Raw genomic sequence first — 17,657 nt, 5'->3', positions numbered from 1 at the left:
TACCGCAGCTACTAATTGGAAACTGGGATGGATTGAAGGATTTAAACCAGATCCATATTTTTCACTGCAAAATATGGTAAGATGGACAAAATAAATTTGTAATGAGCAGCCCAGGGAGGAGCTTTCAGGATTCATTCCTTCCACTTCACAGCCCAAACTCTCAGGCTGCAAAATCAAATTCTCTCTTACTGGCATCAGGGATTTTGGTTGGTGACAGAACACCAATGGCTCAGTTCCATCACAAGATATATGGAAAGAGTTTCATCATTCTCTAGAAGTTAGAGCATATTGGAAAATTAGAAGATATGGATTCAGCTTCTCTGTGTCAGTCCTAGCTGAGATGAAAATAATTTTCCTCTTTGCATCGGGAGCTAGAGGAGAGCTGATAACACTGCAGTGTTTTGGCTGCTGCTGAGCAGCGCTGGCACAGCCTCAGTGCTGTATCCAACATTCCCACCTGACCAGTAGTCTGGGGGTGGGCAACATTTTGGGAGGGGACACAACTAGGCCAGCATACCCAAAATGACCAAAGGGATATTCCATACCATATAAGATCTGCACACCTAAAAGAAAAAGGATGGGGAAGGGGAGACATTAATTATTTACAAAATTTGCCTTCCAGAACTACCTCCACATATGCTGAAGCCCTGCTTCTCAGGAAGTGGCCAGACATTGCTTGCTGATCAGAAATAGAGAATGAAACCTTTTTGTTTTCTTTTCTTTTTCCTTTGCTGCTTGCACATGCACAACCTTCACTTTTGCTTTAATAAACTGCCTGTATCTTGACCCATGAATTTTTTCCGTCTTGTTTTTTCTCCCTGTCCTGTTGCAGGGGGGGGGATAGAGTAGCTTGGTGGGCACTTGGTGTTCAGCCACGGTCAAACCACAACAGTTCTTTCAGGTTAAGGAAGAGACCAAGTTCTCACTTGCTGAGAGGACACTGCAACTACAAGGAGTGGACTCTGAGCACAGAGCAGGTCTCTGACTCCTGTGCTTTGTGCAGTCAGATTAGTGTGCTAAAGTAAATCCTTCAGAGAGTCCTTTGTGGTTCTAATGCACAAAAAACCACTGGAGACAGAGCACTTTGGTTATATGCTGGCAGTCATGAAAGGTTTAGAACACAATTTTGCCTATACACGTTTGAGTATTGCATAGTCATTGGAGAATGAGGCTCTGAACTGCCTTTTGGATTTAGGATTGTAAATTCTGCCTAGATTTCACTTTACAGCCTAAGGAAGACATACTGGATTTCAACTTTGTCTTAGAATCAAGATGAGTTGATATAAGGTAAGTCAATAAATTATTTTAATGACAGTCTATTTCATATGCAAGTTAAAAATTCAGCAAGTTTTTAATTATAGAAAGTAAAAGGTTTCATATTTAAATAATTTTTGACAAAAAAGTATGCCAGATAAATTGATTAACTGGCACATTTAAAATTAACTTTGAGTTATTTAGAGATTTAGCTCTAGAATTTCAAGAAATTTATTCTGCATTAAAAGATCAAGCACTATAACTTTATAGAGGATGTTTTGTAACATTCAGAAGCAAAGAACTTACATTCTCTGTTTGTGTGTCAAATGCAACAGAGTCTTAATCATCAGCCTATGACTAAAGGGCTCATTACACAGTCTGACAAACAGAGATTTATTATTGGCAGATCCTTTTCAGTATTGCACCTCAGTTTGCTCCCTCACTGATGAATTGTAGGGTTCATCTTTTAAAAAATATGTGTATACTACTCCAGTAAATTTTTCATTTGTGAGTGCATTGTTTCTACTACTATCCACCAGAAATGAAGTATTTAATTACATATGCTAATTACATATTATTTAAAACATACAAATAATTTTCTTTGTGAAAAATGTAGCACTTCATATTTCATTACTAAACTACCAGAACTACCAACTAAAACCAGTTGCTTCTTCAAGTTCTAGTAAGGTTCCTGCTTATAAACATATAAGCACAAGAGAAACTCACAGAGCAATGTAAGGACCTGCAAAGCACATAAACCTGTGTTCCTGAGACACATGCATTTTGTGGCTGGTTCATTTTTTTTATTTGGAGAAATAATGTCAGTTGTTATCTTCAATAGCTTTATCAATGTGTAACTGTTAGTAAATGCTCACAGTTAATTATTACATCATTAATTTTTCTCTTCCATTAGTGAAATCACAGAATCCATGGCAAGACTGAATTCAGGAGAGCAATGATTTTATCTTTCTAAACTTTTATCAGGATCTAAAGTGAATTATGCAATAAATGTATATTTATTGATTGATGATAAAAATATCATAATTATTTTAGAAATTAAACTGCCTTGACAAAACCCCTGTTTACAGTCTCTTTCAGTTTATAGGCTGCCTAAGTATGAAAGCTAAATAAATTTCAGCCATGAGGTGACTCACAGTTAGCCTTATTACAGCCCTCAAAAGCAGTTCACAGACCCCACTAGATCTTCTGTGGATCCCCAGTTTTAAAAACAATAATGAGAAGGACCTCTTATTCCAAAATTAAACACCATTTCATTCAGTAATTCAGAAAATAACTCTTAATGCATGCAATTATTAGCAAGAGCAACATATTTTGATTCAACTAGTATGCAACTCTCACAAAAATGTTTCTAACTCATTTTAATGGCCTTATTTAATTTTTTTTTTAATCTGAAAAGCCCCTACACTGATTCTTTCCAAACATGCGTGTCACGACTTTATTTCCAAACTACAGAACAGGCACACTGCAACTTCTCCAAAAATCCTAACCCTTCAGGTACCAACAGATATATTTGGGGGTTTTTTTTATGTTAAAAAAAGAGCAGAAAGCAGGAAAGGATTGCTTTTCCACCGACTACTGAATCAAGAAAAATTAAAAATTTGATAGTCTACATGTTTTTTTACCAATAAAATACTCATTTAAATATATAAGGGGAAAGCACACAGTAAGCCAAGGGTGTGTTAAGAAGCCTAGGTAAGCGTTCAACATAAATCAAATCAATATGTAAATTTGTTTTTGATTGGAAACCCTACATTGATCATGAATGACCCCAGCACGGAGCAGAGAGCAGCTATAATAAATGAGCTTACATGCTTCAATGTTCCAATTAAAATCCTCAAATAGAAACATAACACTGGGATCCAAACTGATTCATGTGATTGTCATGTGAGTGCTGGGATAGGCATTTTTTTACAATAGCAGGCCCACTGAATGTACTAACTTGATATGCGATATACAAAAATAAAGTGATTTTCGTTAATTATTCTTTTAAACTGCTGATGATTTTTCTTTGTGTTGGAGCAACTTTACAATGTCCAAAAAACAACGCTCTGAATGGATGTCAAATGGGTTCATTGGAAAGGAGAAAATGGCAAAGACAGGTACTCTCTCTAGTGCAAATCTAGAATTTCTCTGGAGGAGGTATGCCAGCAAAACATTACTGAGAGCTGTAACTGAAAATGCAATGCATTTGCTTTTTTCTAAACAGGAAGATACTTTTTTCTCTCTCAGTTAAAATTTCTAATTAAAGTAAAAGAATAAACTTCTTTTAGAAGAAATGTTTCTATATAAATGACATACCAAAGAAAGTAATAACTTGGCTGACCCATATAAATTTGGGATAATCTTAAAAGGAACTTTGTTCTTAAAATGAAATTTAAAAGGAACAACATTTACTAACAAAAATGCATTGCCACATGATTCAGGCAGAAATGTTTTCTCTTCTGAAGACATTTATGGCTATCTCTTGGATAGTATTTTCAAGGGAAAGATTCAATTTTCTTCCAAACTTCAGCTGTGGAATGATGCTGGAAGTGGGATGGTGTCGTGTCAGAGATCATGCAGACACAGGTATCTTTATCTTTGATTGCCCAGTCCAGCCCTCTGCTATCACATGGCACTTGGAAAGCTCTCAAACCTCATCCTAAAAAATTAAATCCACTGTTTGCCTTAGTTTCACCTTCTGATAGGATTTTACAGAAGAATTAATGAAAGAAAAGTGTAATAAGGATAATTATCTACTAAATGAAGTCTGCCTCTGGAAGCCCTTCCTGACAGAGCACTGAAAACTGAGAGATCACACTTGCAAAAGAGACATCTCATATCTCTGACTTTACCCTGGGTAGCAGAGACTTCTTGTTTTTATTAGAAAGAGAATCTTGGGCTACACACACCTATGCTGTGCCTCAGGCAGGGTGTTTTACATTCCTCATCTAACTGCAATTCTATTTCGGGTGGAAGTTGTCTGATTTTCTGCCATACTGTTGTGGTTTCCCGTAGGGATTTTTTGCTTGTTTTGGTTTGGGTTTTGTTTGGTTTTTTTTTTTATTTGTTTGCTTATTTGGTTTTTGTTTTATTTGAGGAGGAGGGAGATGGTTGTTTGGTTTGAGGTGATTTTTAAAATTAATATTATTTTTTGAAATAATAGATTTTAGTCACAAAACAGGACCTGTCTTCCATAATTTTGTATCTTTTAGTGAAGTAGTTATATCAATATTATTAAAATATATCAGTAGTTACATCACAGTATTTCCAATGAATTTTGTTAATCATCCTCCATACAGACTGGAAGTATCTCAGCAATCAAACAAAGACAATATATCTTTGTGAAAAAAAATCAGCACACAAATCTTGAGTACAACTGTAACTTGCAATCTGGTAGAAAATATTAGCACAAGGTAAGCAATGTTCAATAATATATGACAGTAACATCAGGCACACTGATTACCATAGCTGGTAGTAGAGTTGGGCAAGTCTATACATTCAAAACAGGAGTGCACTTTCTGTATTTGGATCTTGTGGCTTTCCGTTTTTCTTTTTTTTTTTTTTGGCTGAGTGTTTTTCAACTCTAGATTTCTGATGTCAACAAAAAGGTGACACATTCCCAGAGGGACTAAAGCATCAACCATCAGTAAATATTGAATTTGGGTTGGTTTTTTTTTTTTTCTTTAAGGTAATATTTATCTCTAGATAAACAAATTATGCAATGCTCTCTAAAACCTTCAAGACATCCTCCCAATTTGCCTCTGATGCTTGAGAAAAAGAATATGTTCAGACAGAAACTGTCTTTCTCAAGATGAGTTCTGAAAACAAATCATTTATCACAGAGGTTTTTTGGAACAGCTCAGCTAACCATGCTAATACTGCTTTGCACCTAATCTAACAAAAAATATCTGACAAACTAAGTCATGTTGCTACTTAATTAATCTCTGCCTTTTCATGACATTAATGGAGATATTTTATTTGCCTATATACAGACTATGTTTGCCACAAAGCTTTCTAAGTAATTCCAAAAATGATCAACTTATATTTGCTGTAGTTGGGTATTATCCTTTGTTGTATAAAAACACTGCACTTATGGTCAAACAATGTTAGAAGAAAACATCATTTTAATGTACGGTGTGTTAGCGATCCAAATCTCTGCTATCTGCATGCAGCAGTGTGTGACAGCAGGAGAATGAAGGGCAGAGGAACCAATTTATTCCCTCTCACACCCAGCACTCCTAAGTGCAAAGTGCAGTCACTCTCCACAGTAGGGTGATGGACCACACTCCCCTTGAGCTCAAACTGGAGGCAGCCTTTTAGGGTGAGCCACTGGCCATCGTGGCAGCCCAAGAGGGATAATTACACCCTCTAGCCAAACACCAGAGCTGAGGGAGGCCATGGGCATACTCAAGAGGTTTTGTTTCCTTCTCTTCTACAATCTCATTTACCAGGGCAAATGCAGTGAGGATGAAGCCCTGGAGACAGAAAAGGGACCTGGAGTATGTAGGGAACTGGCTGTGACATCCACTGGTTCAAAGAGGAGGATCTGTGCTCTCACCTGTGGAGGTCACAGCAGTCAGATCTGGGATATAGCTGCTTAGCAGATGGGCATCAGCCCTCCAAGAGCCCTTCAACATAAACACAAGATGGTGTATTTACTGATGAATTTACACTATGCATTACCTCACAGCATTTAATCTATAAGGCACATACTTTTGGCTGTAAGTCTTATAAAAATAAAGCCACAATGCGTTATAGGTCCTGATTTTCATTGCTGAGTGTGACATTACAAAGAATATTCTTTGTGCTACTGTTGAAGCAATGAACAAAACACAGTGCAGGGGGAAATACTGATTCAGATCAATGATAAGCATGTTCTATGTCTTCTCTTGGATGCTACATGTTTACAAAGGTGTTAGTGGTTTTTTACTCCACCAGACCTGTTTGATTGCCACTTTTTGCTTCAAAGATGATCAAAGATTACTTCCAGCTAATGAGCAAACGTGATGGACAGTAACAATGTAAGTCCAGAGCCCATTGTTTAGAGCTGTGACAGAAGGTAGGGGATAGCAACACATTGCAACACATTGTTGACTATCCATTTTTTAAACTTTTGAACAGCCAACAAAAGAAGTGATTGGCAACAAATATTAAATCAAGTAGGAACAAAGAAGACCTTTGAAACCATAATGAATATGCAGCTCTTTCTGAGGGAAGAGACTGCTGAAAGCAATGAGATTTCATGAAATAAGAGCTATGGCTTAAGCTGTAATGAAACAATAAATACATACTTCATGAGTATGAAAAGACACTTCCAATTTAACATTGTCAGATGTCGGCTCCTATATTACTGCAATATGCCAATCTGCACCACGGGGTTTAAACAAAATAGAAGAGATAAGACTCTGGATTTTCTAATATAACCATATGTGAAAAAGTAACCATGATTTTTTATCTCACCTCTTTGAACACAAGGCAGATAAAACATATTTCAGAAGTGGGTAACCAAAATCTTACACCAGGGCATGTCATATGTCTGATATTACTTAACCTACTAGAATGGAAAGTTGCTTGTTTATTTGTGTTCTTGTTCTTTCCATAGGATTGAATGCATGTAATCATCCAATTACAAATAAACAAATATGCAGCCATTCAAAGCTAAACTGGACAGAGGCTTTGTATCTATCAACAGAAATTTTTACACCTTTCTTTTGGTACAACTGAATCATCAGGAGCCTATGGTTAAGACCTAACTTGCACAGAATGCAACCCTATAAATGTAGGCAATCATTATAATTATTTTTATTTTACCATACATAAAAGATCACATTGATATGTGTATGGATATGAATATCAAATCCAGAATATCACATAGGCTTTGTACTTTTTTCCTCCTTAGTCCCTCTCTTTTTACTGTACCACCGTCTGCTCTGTTCTTTCCCTCCTGTTCTAATCGTCCTTTTAAGGTTTTTTTCATCACTTGCTAATTGTCCTTTCTTTCCCTCCTGTTCTAATCGTCCTTTTAGGGTTTTTTTTCATCACTTCTGCAGGTTGATTCCTCCTCTCTAGCTCTTCTATATTTTGTCTTTCCAAATCCCTTGTTCCATTTCATTATTTACCTTCTCTCTCAGTTATTTTTATTTTCCAGATTTACTTCTTAGAATCCTCCATTATCTGTGCCTGGTTCACTCCACACTCCTGCTCCCCACACATGCTTATTATCACTCTAGTCTTGAATCTGTCCCTCACCTCCCATCTGTTCATTATCTTCAGGTTGTCCATCTCATCCTGTTACAGACAGACCATGTTGCTTCTTGCTGCCCACATAAGAAAAAAAGGACTCTTTTAGCTGGCTGGCTTTTCTTGATTCCACTATATCTTTCTCACACCACTTCCCACTTCATAGTGAATGGTAATAACAACTTTAAAATATCATTGAAAAAAAAGCCCAAACCCAATCCACCAAAAACCCTTACAGTCCTGGATCTCTGAAAAAAAGACAGGGCCACTTAGCTTTTGTGTGAGGTAAAAAATATAGAGGTTTGCTTTTATTGACTCTATTTCATCTTGCTGCCATTGCTGACATTACAAAGAATTTATATATTTCAATGGTCTTTATCCCCTTTTAAACATAGACACTCATAGCAGCTGTTTAGAGCAGAGGAATCACTAAAAGCAGTCTGGAGAGAGCCTATTGGATTTGTTAAGGAACTGAAAAATACTTTGTTTAAAAGAAAAAGAGCACAGGATCAATATTTTAGCTTTTTTACTTTAGAGGAGGTTTTGGGTTTTAGACCCTTCTAAGCAATTTCAACATTTGTGGAACAGCCAATATGCTTTGGGATCACTTCCTAGAGTGTGACTGAATAGAAATTACTCTTAGTCATACCAGAATTTCTACCTAAGCAAGTTTATTGCAAAAAAGACCAGAAGAAGCATCTCTTTCATTTTGGTGAGGTTTTTGGCTCTGGAAGGAAATTATGGCATAAGAATTTGAGACTTCATGAAATAATATCCAGGCACACTTGGAACTGCCAAACTGTTTAGAAAAATCACTGAAGCAATTTCAAACAATAATTATTTAAATAATTTTAAATCTGTAATTTAAAATCAAGCTTGCAAAAGGAATATTCCCAGTTTTCTGCTGTTTGGGGAGCAAGAGGCTACCATAACACTTCCTGTACAAGTTGAGTTAGAGGCATCTCTGCTAAAAGTAAAGTTTTCTTGTAAGGGTAGGTTAGGATATTGCTTCTTGTAGGACCATTCTACTGTAGATTTTTGGTTTTCAATATTGAATATTTCCTTGAATAGAATGCTTTGGTTTACAAGGAAAGCGCAAAACACAGAAAAGCTAGTGCACTGGGTTGGGAAGGATCTACTGTCTGAACAAATGAAAAGCACATGAAACTTTTCAATAACTGGTTTCACCCCCAAATTCATGCTTCAACTTTCATCTTCACAGAGAATAAAGATGAAGTTACAGTGCTATATCAGATGTTAGGTTCTTTATATTTTATGTGATATTTTTCAACCTATTGATTAAAAACATGTGGAAATCTATAGCTGTAACACCACAAAACAATATGAAGAAAAAGGTAGTAGTTTAAAAACCCTATAGTTTGTTGTTCTTTTGACATGCAAAACTCTTATTTTGTTTTGATGCATGTTCTTTCATTCCTGAGGAGACAAAAATTAAACCTTAATACTCCTCCACTTTTTCTAAAAGAATAAAGTAGAATTTTATTCCATAACTTTCCAATGGGAAATATTTTGTTAGTATTGGAATTTTTCAATTTTTATTCTTTTTCATTCAGGAAAAATTACCCTTTTTGCAACTGCTGCCCTAGAAAATTCGCATTTATAGCCAACAGTAAACCTTTTTCTTCTTTTTTTTCAGCAGACTTTATTTTAGGATGATCATCTGGATGATGTTTTACGCTTGGTAACTACTTTCAAAAAAGTTTGTTAAAAGATTGATCCATATGCTGCATGTTGACAGACACTGACCTGAAGAATTGTCTCTGGAGTGTGTAGATTTGCAGTGTGCAGGACTGTCAGGCAGTGATGCAGGTAATTAGCACCTGATGTGACAACACAATGGAAGCACAGCCACAATGTCTCAGCTTAATGGAATGGATATTCACCTTGAGATCCTGTGACACAAATGAAATGAACTAACTCTCGCTGTCACTTCAGTAAGGAACTAGCAGGGAGATATTTAAAAACCCATAAATGTTGGAAGCTCCTGAAAGCTAGAGAACCAGTTTCCTTTAGCTGAAGTGACAGTGTCTGCCAAGATATCCAAGGAACTAAATTTTTCTCTTTAGAGCAATTAGTCAATCATGGACCTGTGAAAAAATATGTCCCACTTCATACAGCTGTGCAAGAATTATTTTAAGTGATAAGGTTACTACAGTGAAGCCTGGCAAAGATTTTACCATCAGCTTGTACGCTGTTATAGTCTCTAGCAGCATGCTAAGAAATGTCAACAGTAATTAAACCCAGTCATTTTCAAATATATGCCATGCTTTGGCAATGCTGAGGAAGGCTTTTCACAGTAAGAATTCTCAGCCCTGTGAGCATAGATTTTTTTTAAGATTTTTTTTTTATGGGAAGAAGAACATTTTTCGCTTTTTCTTTTGGCAACACCATTTTGGAAGATGTTTATTCATTAAAGGAATTCTATCAAAAATCACAGAACTACAGGTTTCTTCTCTCAACTTGTCACAGTTCTTACTGAGCTTGAATTTAAGGATTGTCCCTGTGTGCAATTCCGAGTACATTGCATGGAATTTATTTTAAAAATTTGTGAAACACTTTGGCAAAACATCTGAAAATTTACTGAAAAGTGGCATTTCAAAAGAAATTCTGTTAAGGTTTTGGCAAGTACTTTTGGAAAAATAAAAAGCACAAATTTGCAAATTGTTAACAACTTGCTTCTAAAATAAAACATTTAAATGTTGTTTCCATTTGCAAAGAATTGAAGAAGAGGACAGTGGCTTCCCTGTATCCAGTTCATTTAACGTTTTGTAGTGTACTGATGCAGTAATTTAAACATGACCATCTAGACCCAGGTAAGCTCATTAGCAGCAGAGGTGTGAGGTGCTTCAGGACAAAAGCTTCTCACCGTGTGAGGTTTGTAACTGGAGCAGTGCCAGAGACTTGGACTTTTCATTTGCCAGAAAGGTCTCTTTGGCCACTCTCATAGGTAATAAGTACTTGGTTGATGTAATAAAAATGTAACAGAGACAATTTGATACACCCTTATCCAGGATACTCCTCTGCAGACAGAAGAAAGGATTTTTTTCACAAGAGGGTCAAAGTCTATTTCTGAGAGTCTGAGAGGTATGGTGAGGTGTGGTGTGCAAGATGGATTTGTTCCCATCTATGTTCCAGTAAGATCTAGCTGGCCTTACTCAAGGGATAAGTGTAGTGCTGAGTGCTGTTTTGGCACAATTTTTCAGCTCAGAATAGGTCCTGTAGTTACGGGCTTCTGACAGTAAGGCAGAAAAACAAAAAGCGAAGGCTTTTGTACTAGTTGGCTCACATATTTATCTAGTTGAAACTTATTGTTTTTCAGAGCTACATTAACACCGAGTATGATGTCGAAGGTTGAATCTTGCTCCTGCTGGAGTCCAAGGCCAAACATTCATTTAACTTGGCTAAGGCCAGTGTTTTGTTGTTATGAAATGTCAGCTGTCCCCTACAGAAAACAAGTGATAAAGCACTTCTCTTACCTTCTGGTAAAATGGTCTGGAAATGGCACAATTGGTTAATGAGAGGTTTCTGTTGAGAAAAGTCTCTTAGCTCCAAATTGTTTTCTATTTGGACAATATTTAGCTTTACTGTAGACTTCTTACAATCATGTCAAATAAAAAAAATGACTTGGGACTACCCTTTTAGAAAAGTGCACTGAAGACATAATGACAACAGGAGAATATGCTAATGCTGTTTAAGTAAAGTAATATAATAATAAAATTTTTGAATGCCCTCATGCCAAAATTGGCTACTTAGAAGATAAAGTGGTTCACATTAGATACAAAATGTTGAAGAGGGAACTTAAAAATATCTTATTAGAAAGTTTATCCCTTACTGCATTTGGGTTGCCCTCAGACGAAGGAAGGAACAATGAATCTGACTCCATGTTCTCAGAAGGCTAATTTATTATATTATGATACTATATTATATTAAAGAATGCTATATGAAACTATACTAAAGAATACAGAAAGGATCCTTACAGAAGGCTAAAAAGATAATAATGAAAACTTGTGACTCTCTCTCCAGAGTCCCGACACAGTTTGACCCTGATTGGCCAATAAGCCAAAATAATTCACAGCAGAAACCAATGAAACAATCACCTGTTGGATAAAGAATTTCCAAACACATTCCAAACGAGCAAAACATAGGAGAAGCAAATCTGATAATTATTGTTTTCCTTTTTCTCTGAGGCTTCTCAGCTTCCCAGGAGAAATATCCGGGGTGAAGTGATTTTTCAGAAAATGTGAATGCCACAATCCCTTTTTGTTCATTTTATGCACGTCAGAATTAATCTATGTTGCAATTTTAAAATTACTTTAGCTCATTAGAAATGTTAAGAAAACCAATGCAAGCGTCACATTACCTTAGTACCTGCTGCTGTTTTAATTGATAGATATTTTGATTTTATTACTGATTGTTATGTGTACAAAAATTCTGAAGAGCATTTTTAAAGTCTTCATTGTGTTTAAATTAAAGAGTATGATATAATTATACATTTAATTCTACCAGGTTCATGCAAGTATTTCTGGTATGAATGAATCAGTATCTTGAAAGAGATAATATCTTGGTCCTCTCAGGGTTAAAAGACATATTTATTGCCTGGAAATAGCATCCCCACAACCAGCAATAATATGTTTTATAAATTTTGAGCTCACTATAAAAACCTTTCAGCATGATTATTCTTCCAGTGAAAAAAAAGGTAGTAAATTCATTATTGTCTTTAGCTCAATACAAACCTGTTAAAGAAGTCTGCATTTTTCAATGCCAATACCCAAATCTGAATCAAGAGAAAGCTTTCAACATGTGCCTCCTATGATCTTTTTCTCTTTTAGTGGTTTAGCAGGCTATCAATGAAATATTTACCTGACTAGTGTGGCTCTCCCTGTGCCTTTGAATCGATGAGCCTGCTGTAGTGCTGGCAGACAGTCTGGAAAAGTCATTTTCCTCTGGTAATCCTAAAGCAGAAGAATACTAAATTATAATCTGTGATTTATGCACTGGTTGATTTCAAAATGAGGTTCAAAAAACCTTGATATGTTTTACTAAAAAAGAAACAAAAAAAAAAACCCCAAATCACATATTTCCTGAATATTTACTATTTCCATGCTTACTGAAACAGAAAAATTCTTTTTTACCATGTAGGGATAGTATAATAGGTATGCATGCTGGTTGACAAGAAGGAGCAATTGTAACTAAAAAGCCTGCAAATAACACTTTACCTATACACTGGCCAGGGATTCCTCCTGCAATGCAGAAATCCCTGGTTCCTCTTGCCCTGGCTTGTTTTCATGGCAGAAGCAATGCAAAGGGAAAAAACCACGCCTGCAGCATTCTGCTCTCAAATTATATCTCTGTGTCACACAGGAAGTCAATATTAGGTCCACGATTCAAAACTTCATCCCCTCAGTATAAAACATGTTTTTTGGGAGTTTTGTAACTATAATGTGCTCTCGATGTGGGAATTAGCTGTCCAAAATTTAGCTGTGTAAAAATCAGTCACCCAGTGTAAAACAGCCAGGTAATCTCCTTCTGCAGTCAAGAGAAACAAACACCTCTGCAAAGTTGATCCTATAGTGAGGCTCCCAGCGTGTGCTTCCCCATCACTTCTGCAGCAGTGGGAATAGCATTCACAGAGCACTGCAGGGGATCTGAAAGGTGGGATGAGGGGAAGCAAAGGCAGAAGGAGAAACAAAGGGAGTCCACAATGGGCATTATTAAGCACCTCACAGACAAGAATCACAGACGTCATGGTAGGTCTGTGTGTTGGGCTAGCAGAGCTGGAGATCATTTTTCCGATAGCAGCCCTCATAGTGCTGTGCTTGTGGTGGGTTGACCCTGGATGGATGCCAAGTGCCCACCAAAGCAGCTCCATCACTCCCCTCCTCAGCTGGACAGGGGGAGAAAATATAACAAAGGCTTGTGGGTCGAGATAAGGACAGGAGAGATCACTCACAAGTTGCTGTCAGGGGAAAAAACGGACTCAGCATGGGGAAATGAACTGAATTTATTTATTACCAACCAAAATCAGAGTAGGAAAATGAGAATTAAAACAAAGCTTAAAACCTCTTAAAGCCCCTCTATCTATAACAGTCCCTTCCCACAAATTTGGAACTAGGGACAACAGTTTTTAAATTTTCTTTGTTCTTCTGAATAAAGCTCATGTAAAATATTCATAAATATGGATCTTTTTCTACATCATCTGGACTTCCTCTGAACACACAGTGAAGAAGGTGAATCCCTTGTTTGAAACTCAGGACCTCATTTGAACCATGTCAAATCTGAGAGTCCAGCATTTCAGTTCTTTACTGCTTGCTGCAAAGGGAATCTGACCCTGGCCTCTCAGTAATTGGAATTATGTGCTGTTTTGAGGTGAGATTATCACTTTTTGAAGCTGGGAAATTATATATTAGGTATGTACAGGGGAAAGGTGTGACATCCAAGGTCTCTAGTCTTGTAAATTATATGTCAGGTACCACTATTGCATTCTTGTCTACATTAAATTCTCTGTACTCCAGGTAAAAATTCTCCTTTTGTAAGATCCCATGATTTTTGGTTGAATGAAATGCTTGAAATAAATTTCCCTCTAAAGGATCTCAGTTTTTGTGAATGCAAAACAACGCCCTTTTTCAAATAATTTCCCGAACTAAAAATTTATTTACATGGATTCAGTTTGGATCCATCTCAAATAAAGTAGTAAAAAATTAACATAATTTTATCGCAAAGTACCTTCTAAAAGTAGGTGCTATTAATTTAATTCAAAGATAAAATGTAAAATATTTTCATAATTCTAGACCACCATAAATGAATAAAAATACTTTCCTAAGCCAAACAGCAAGTTCTGAAAAATATATTGATTTTGTACTATGTTAATACACTTTAGGATTGACTGCCCAGGACAGCCTTGAGCTAAGAATCAGTTTATCAATGATTTTCTGTTTATTTCTGTAAAAAGCACTTTGATAATTGGCCTTATCAAATAAGTAAAGTTTCCATGTACAGCAACAACACGTTGTCACAGACATGGCAAGCAGAGGCTTGGTAGAGCTTGGAAAGACAAATGGAGTTGTTGATTACATCCTAAGAGCTTTCCTTTATGTACACCTAAGTAAATATTAGGATATCACAGTTGTGCATTGAGCAAGACCTTGTTTCATTCAGTCCAAGGTTGGAAGCATCAGTTTAGCTGGGCCAGAGGCAAAATTACAAGAACCTAAGTTAATCAGGGGTGCAGTCTGGAGTACAAACTACACCATCTGGATTGGGCTTTCCTGCAACTACTCTCAAGTTACCAAAAGTAAGCTGAATTTGGTTGGGGTTTTTTTTTGTTGTTTTTTTTTTTTTTTTTCAAAATTAAGTTTTCTAAACATTATTGCTGCAATTATATATGTGGCATTGTTTTGGGTGATGTAGGATCACAACTTTCAGCATTGCAATGTAAAAGGTTACTTCAGGCTGATTACTTTGTCTATTTGGCAAAAAGCTCTTTCTTTCAGACTAAGAATTCTGCTAAGTGTGGAAGATTTGTGGCGAAGTCACTGTTTTATAGCACAGAGATGTAGAAAGGTGCTATTCCTTCCGTCACAAATAAAGTAAAAAATAAGAGCAATTATATTCATTACACAAAATGAAAAAGAAACTTCTATTAAAAATCTGACCTCAGAGAAGTGTTATTTCCTTAGGCATAGTGCCTTTTAGAACTTTGAAACCTATTCTGTCACTGCTCTTGTACCATTTTGTGTTGCAATCATAAACAATATTTCATTCATTAGTAAGGCACCTACAGCAAAGGGAGGTCCTGATTTCCTATTTTCTGTCCCATTTTTGTTGATTATAGGATCAGAATCTCAAATCTCAGTCCTCCATACCTTAGGCTGCTTATAGACTTGGAGCTGAAGGAATTACTAATTCCTCAACAGAGGCTGTTTCATGTTCTTCACATTCAGCTTGTATTGGGGAGGGGCTTATCAGTTCACACATACAAAGTTAAGCCAGTTCCAAAAAGAGATCTTTCACAACTCAGAAGATTCCAGCCTGACTATATCTTACAGAGCTCATTCAAGGAAACACTTCAGCAATTTTATGTTAAAAGAATTTTGGGATTAAAAACTACTTACCATTTGATACTGAATTTCCATTTTCAGCAGTCACAGAACTGGACAATGGATTAGATGACTGAGTTCCATGATTATTTGCATTTTTATCCTGTGTTTCTGATGCAGGATCTGATGCATTTGGATCTTCCTTGCTCCTCAAGTTCAGATTAGTTTCAGCACCTGACAGAAAAAGAAAAAATTATCGTCAGCATTCTTTTAACTAGTGCCTTTCACATGTAATTAAATGAAAACTAACAGAGAGAGACCAAGTTACTTTATTAAATTAATCACTAAATTCACAAGTCCAGTGATAAAAGCGAAAGGTTTAAATCAGTGATTTTTGCAGGTTTGGCTTTTTTTTGGTTGGTTGGTTTTTGTTTTTTTTGGTTTTTGTTTTTTTTTTTGTTACTTCTCCACTTGAAGCTTTTTAAAATTTAGGGGAGTGAAAGGCATTACAAAATTTCATTTGTATTGTTTCTTCCCACAAAAATATCAGTGGATATAGCTCCCAAGTGTTTGTATTGTTTCTATTTTAAGATTCTATTTCACTTGAGCTTGCATAGCACTGTCATCATTGCAATGCCTTTCATCATTGCACTAAATGATACTAGAAACAGATATAATGTGATCTTATCCTTTTCTTTTACCACCTACCACAAGAAACAAACTGGCTTTTGAGATTAAACCACAGTAGCAATATTCCTCCCAGCAGATCCTCCCTGTGGCCATTGTTTACCAGCCTCAGGGCTCTCTAGCCATCAGCTGTCATTTTCTATAAAGTGCCAGCTATTCAAGTCAGAGCCTTTTAGTTAAATTTCTTCAAGACATCAAGAAGAGGTCTGATCCTGTAGGAGTTCCAAAGCTTTTTAGCATTTGTTCAAAGAGAAGGGCAAAACAAAGCCCTTATCTTCTTCTCCCTCTGACTGATTGCATGTCCAGGAAAATCAGAACAGCTCACAGCAAAGTGCCTGGAGCTGCCTCTGAGCTTGCCTGGCTCTGTCAGCCCAGGGCTCCACAAGAAACAGGCTCAAGTCATTGGCTGTACCTGAGCTGGGCTCCCCACTGGAGCTCAGGGGCCAGGGACACGTTCAGAGCTGGAAGACAAGATGGATGGGGACAGCAGCAGGGTCCCCACTGCAGTACCTGTGTCCCTGTATCCCCACCCCACTCCAGTGTGACAGGGCTGATCAAATGCTGCACTGGCAAGGTTATGCATTTTCTTAAGGATTTATCTCTCTTTTCCGTTTTGTTTGTTTGGGTTTGGTTTTGGTTGGTTGGTTGGTGAGTTTTCTGTTTGTTTGTTTTTCTTTTGCATTTTTGGGGGGGTTTGTGTGTGTTGAACATATATACATATTCTTTCCTTGCCACAGTCAGGTTTGATTCATTTGGTGCTTTCTCCATTTCAGTCTTCCTATCAATTTCTGCTCCCTCTGAGGCCTGGCCTTAGCTGCAGGGCTGATGTGTTATGACTGACCCTGGTGCAAAGGTCCTCCTGTAACACTCTAAAATAAAAATGTTCCTTCTGTGACAACTCTCTCAGAGTTATTCCTTGATTTTGGTTGTCATAATGATAGCAAGAACCAATAGAGGTCAAAAGACTAGCAATTAAAACCAACATTTGAGCATTCATCCATACTTCCAATAACATTCTCAGCTTTCTCAAACATATGATATATTCTTATAAATCTCAGGCACATGAAAATTTTTCAAGGAGAAGGAAAAGCATTTTTTTCACCAGGTAATAGAAGCTTAACCTGAAGATTTTACAGCCTAATGCTGACTGTTCTGTCAATTTTTCATTTTTATGCCTGAAATAAAAAAAGAAAACCCAACTGATTGAGAAGCCTCAATTTAAAAACCTAATTAATGAAATGGAAGCTTTAAATCCATTCTGATTCCCTCAAAATATTTAATTTAATTGAAAAGGTCTTCCCTATTTTTGTTTAGCTTTTAGTTATCTAACACTGAATTGTTCTTAATATTTCCTTGTCTAAAAAAGTCTGTCTTGAAAAGTCAAAAAGTTAATTTTCAAACTGTCAGATAAAAGAT

The 17,657-nt window shown here is 36.6% G+C and overlaps 1 protein-coding gene across 4 annotated transcripts in view; it reads right to left on the bottom strand.

Moving 5' to 3' along the window:
- Positions 1–17,657, bottom strand: part of MYO16 (myosin XVI) — a 357,892-nt gene that overhangs the window by 7,903 nt on the left and 332,332 nt on the right. For 3 of the 4 annotated variants that reach the window (XM_036381446.2, XM_036381432.2, XM_036381423.2), the window contains exons 33-34: positions 15,630–15,788; positions 12,379–12,470 (exon numbers count right to left, since the gene is read on the bottom strand). In XM_036381446.2, the coding sequence (XP_036237339.1) occupies positions 12,379–12,470; positions 15,630–15,788 (251 nt within the window). Of the gene's footprint in view, positions 1–7,506; positions 7,575–12,378; positions 12,471–15,629; positions 15,789–17,657 lie in introns of those variants that run through there. The other variant, XM_036381439.1, reaches the window with a different exon arrangement.

This window comes from Molothrus ater, chromosome 2 (assembly GCF_012460135.2).
Source record: "Molothrus ater isolate BHLD 08-10-18 breed brown headed cowbird chromosome 2, BPBGC_Mater_1.1, whole genome shotgun sequence".
NCBI classification, from domain to species: domain Eukaryota; kingdom Metazoa; phylum Chordata; class Aves; order Passeriformes; family Icteridae; genus Molothrus; species Molothrus ater.
The sequence above is the reverse complement of the archived record's forward strand: the minus strand, read 5'-3'. Positions and strand labels throughout refer to the sequence as shown.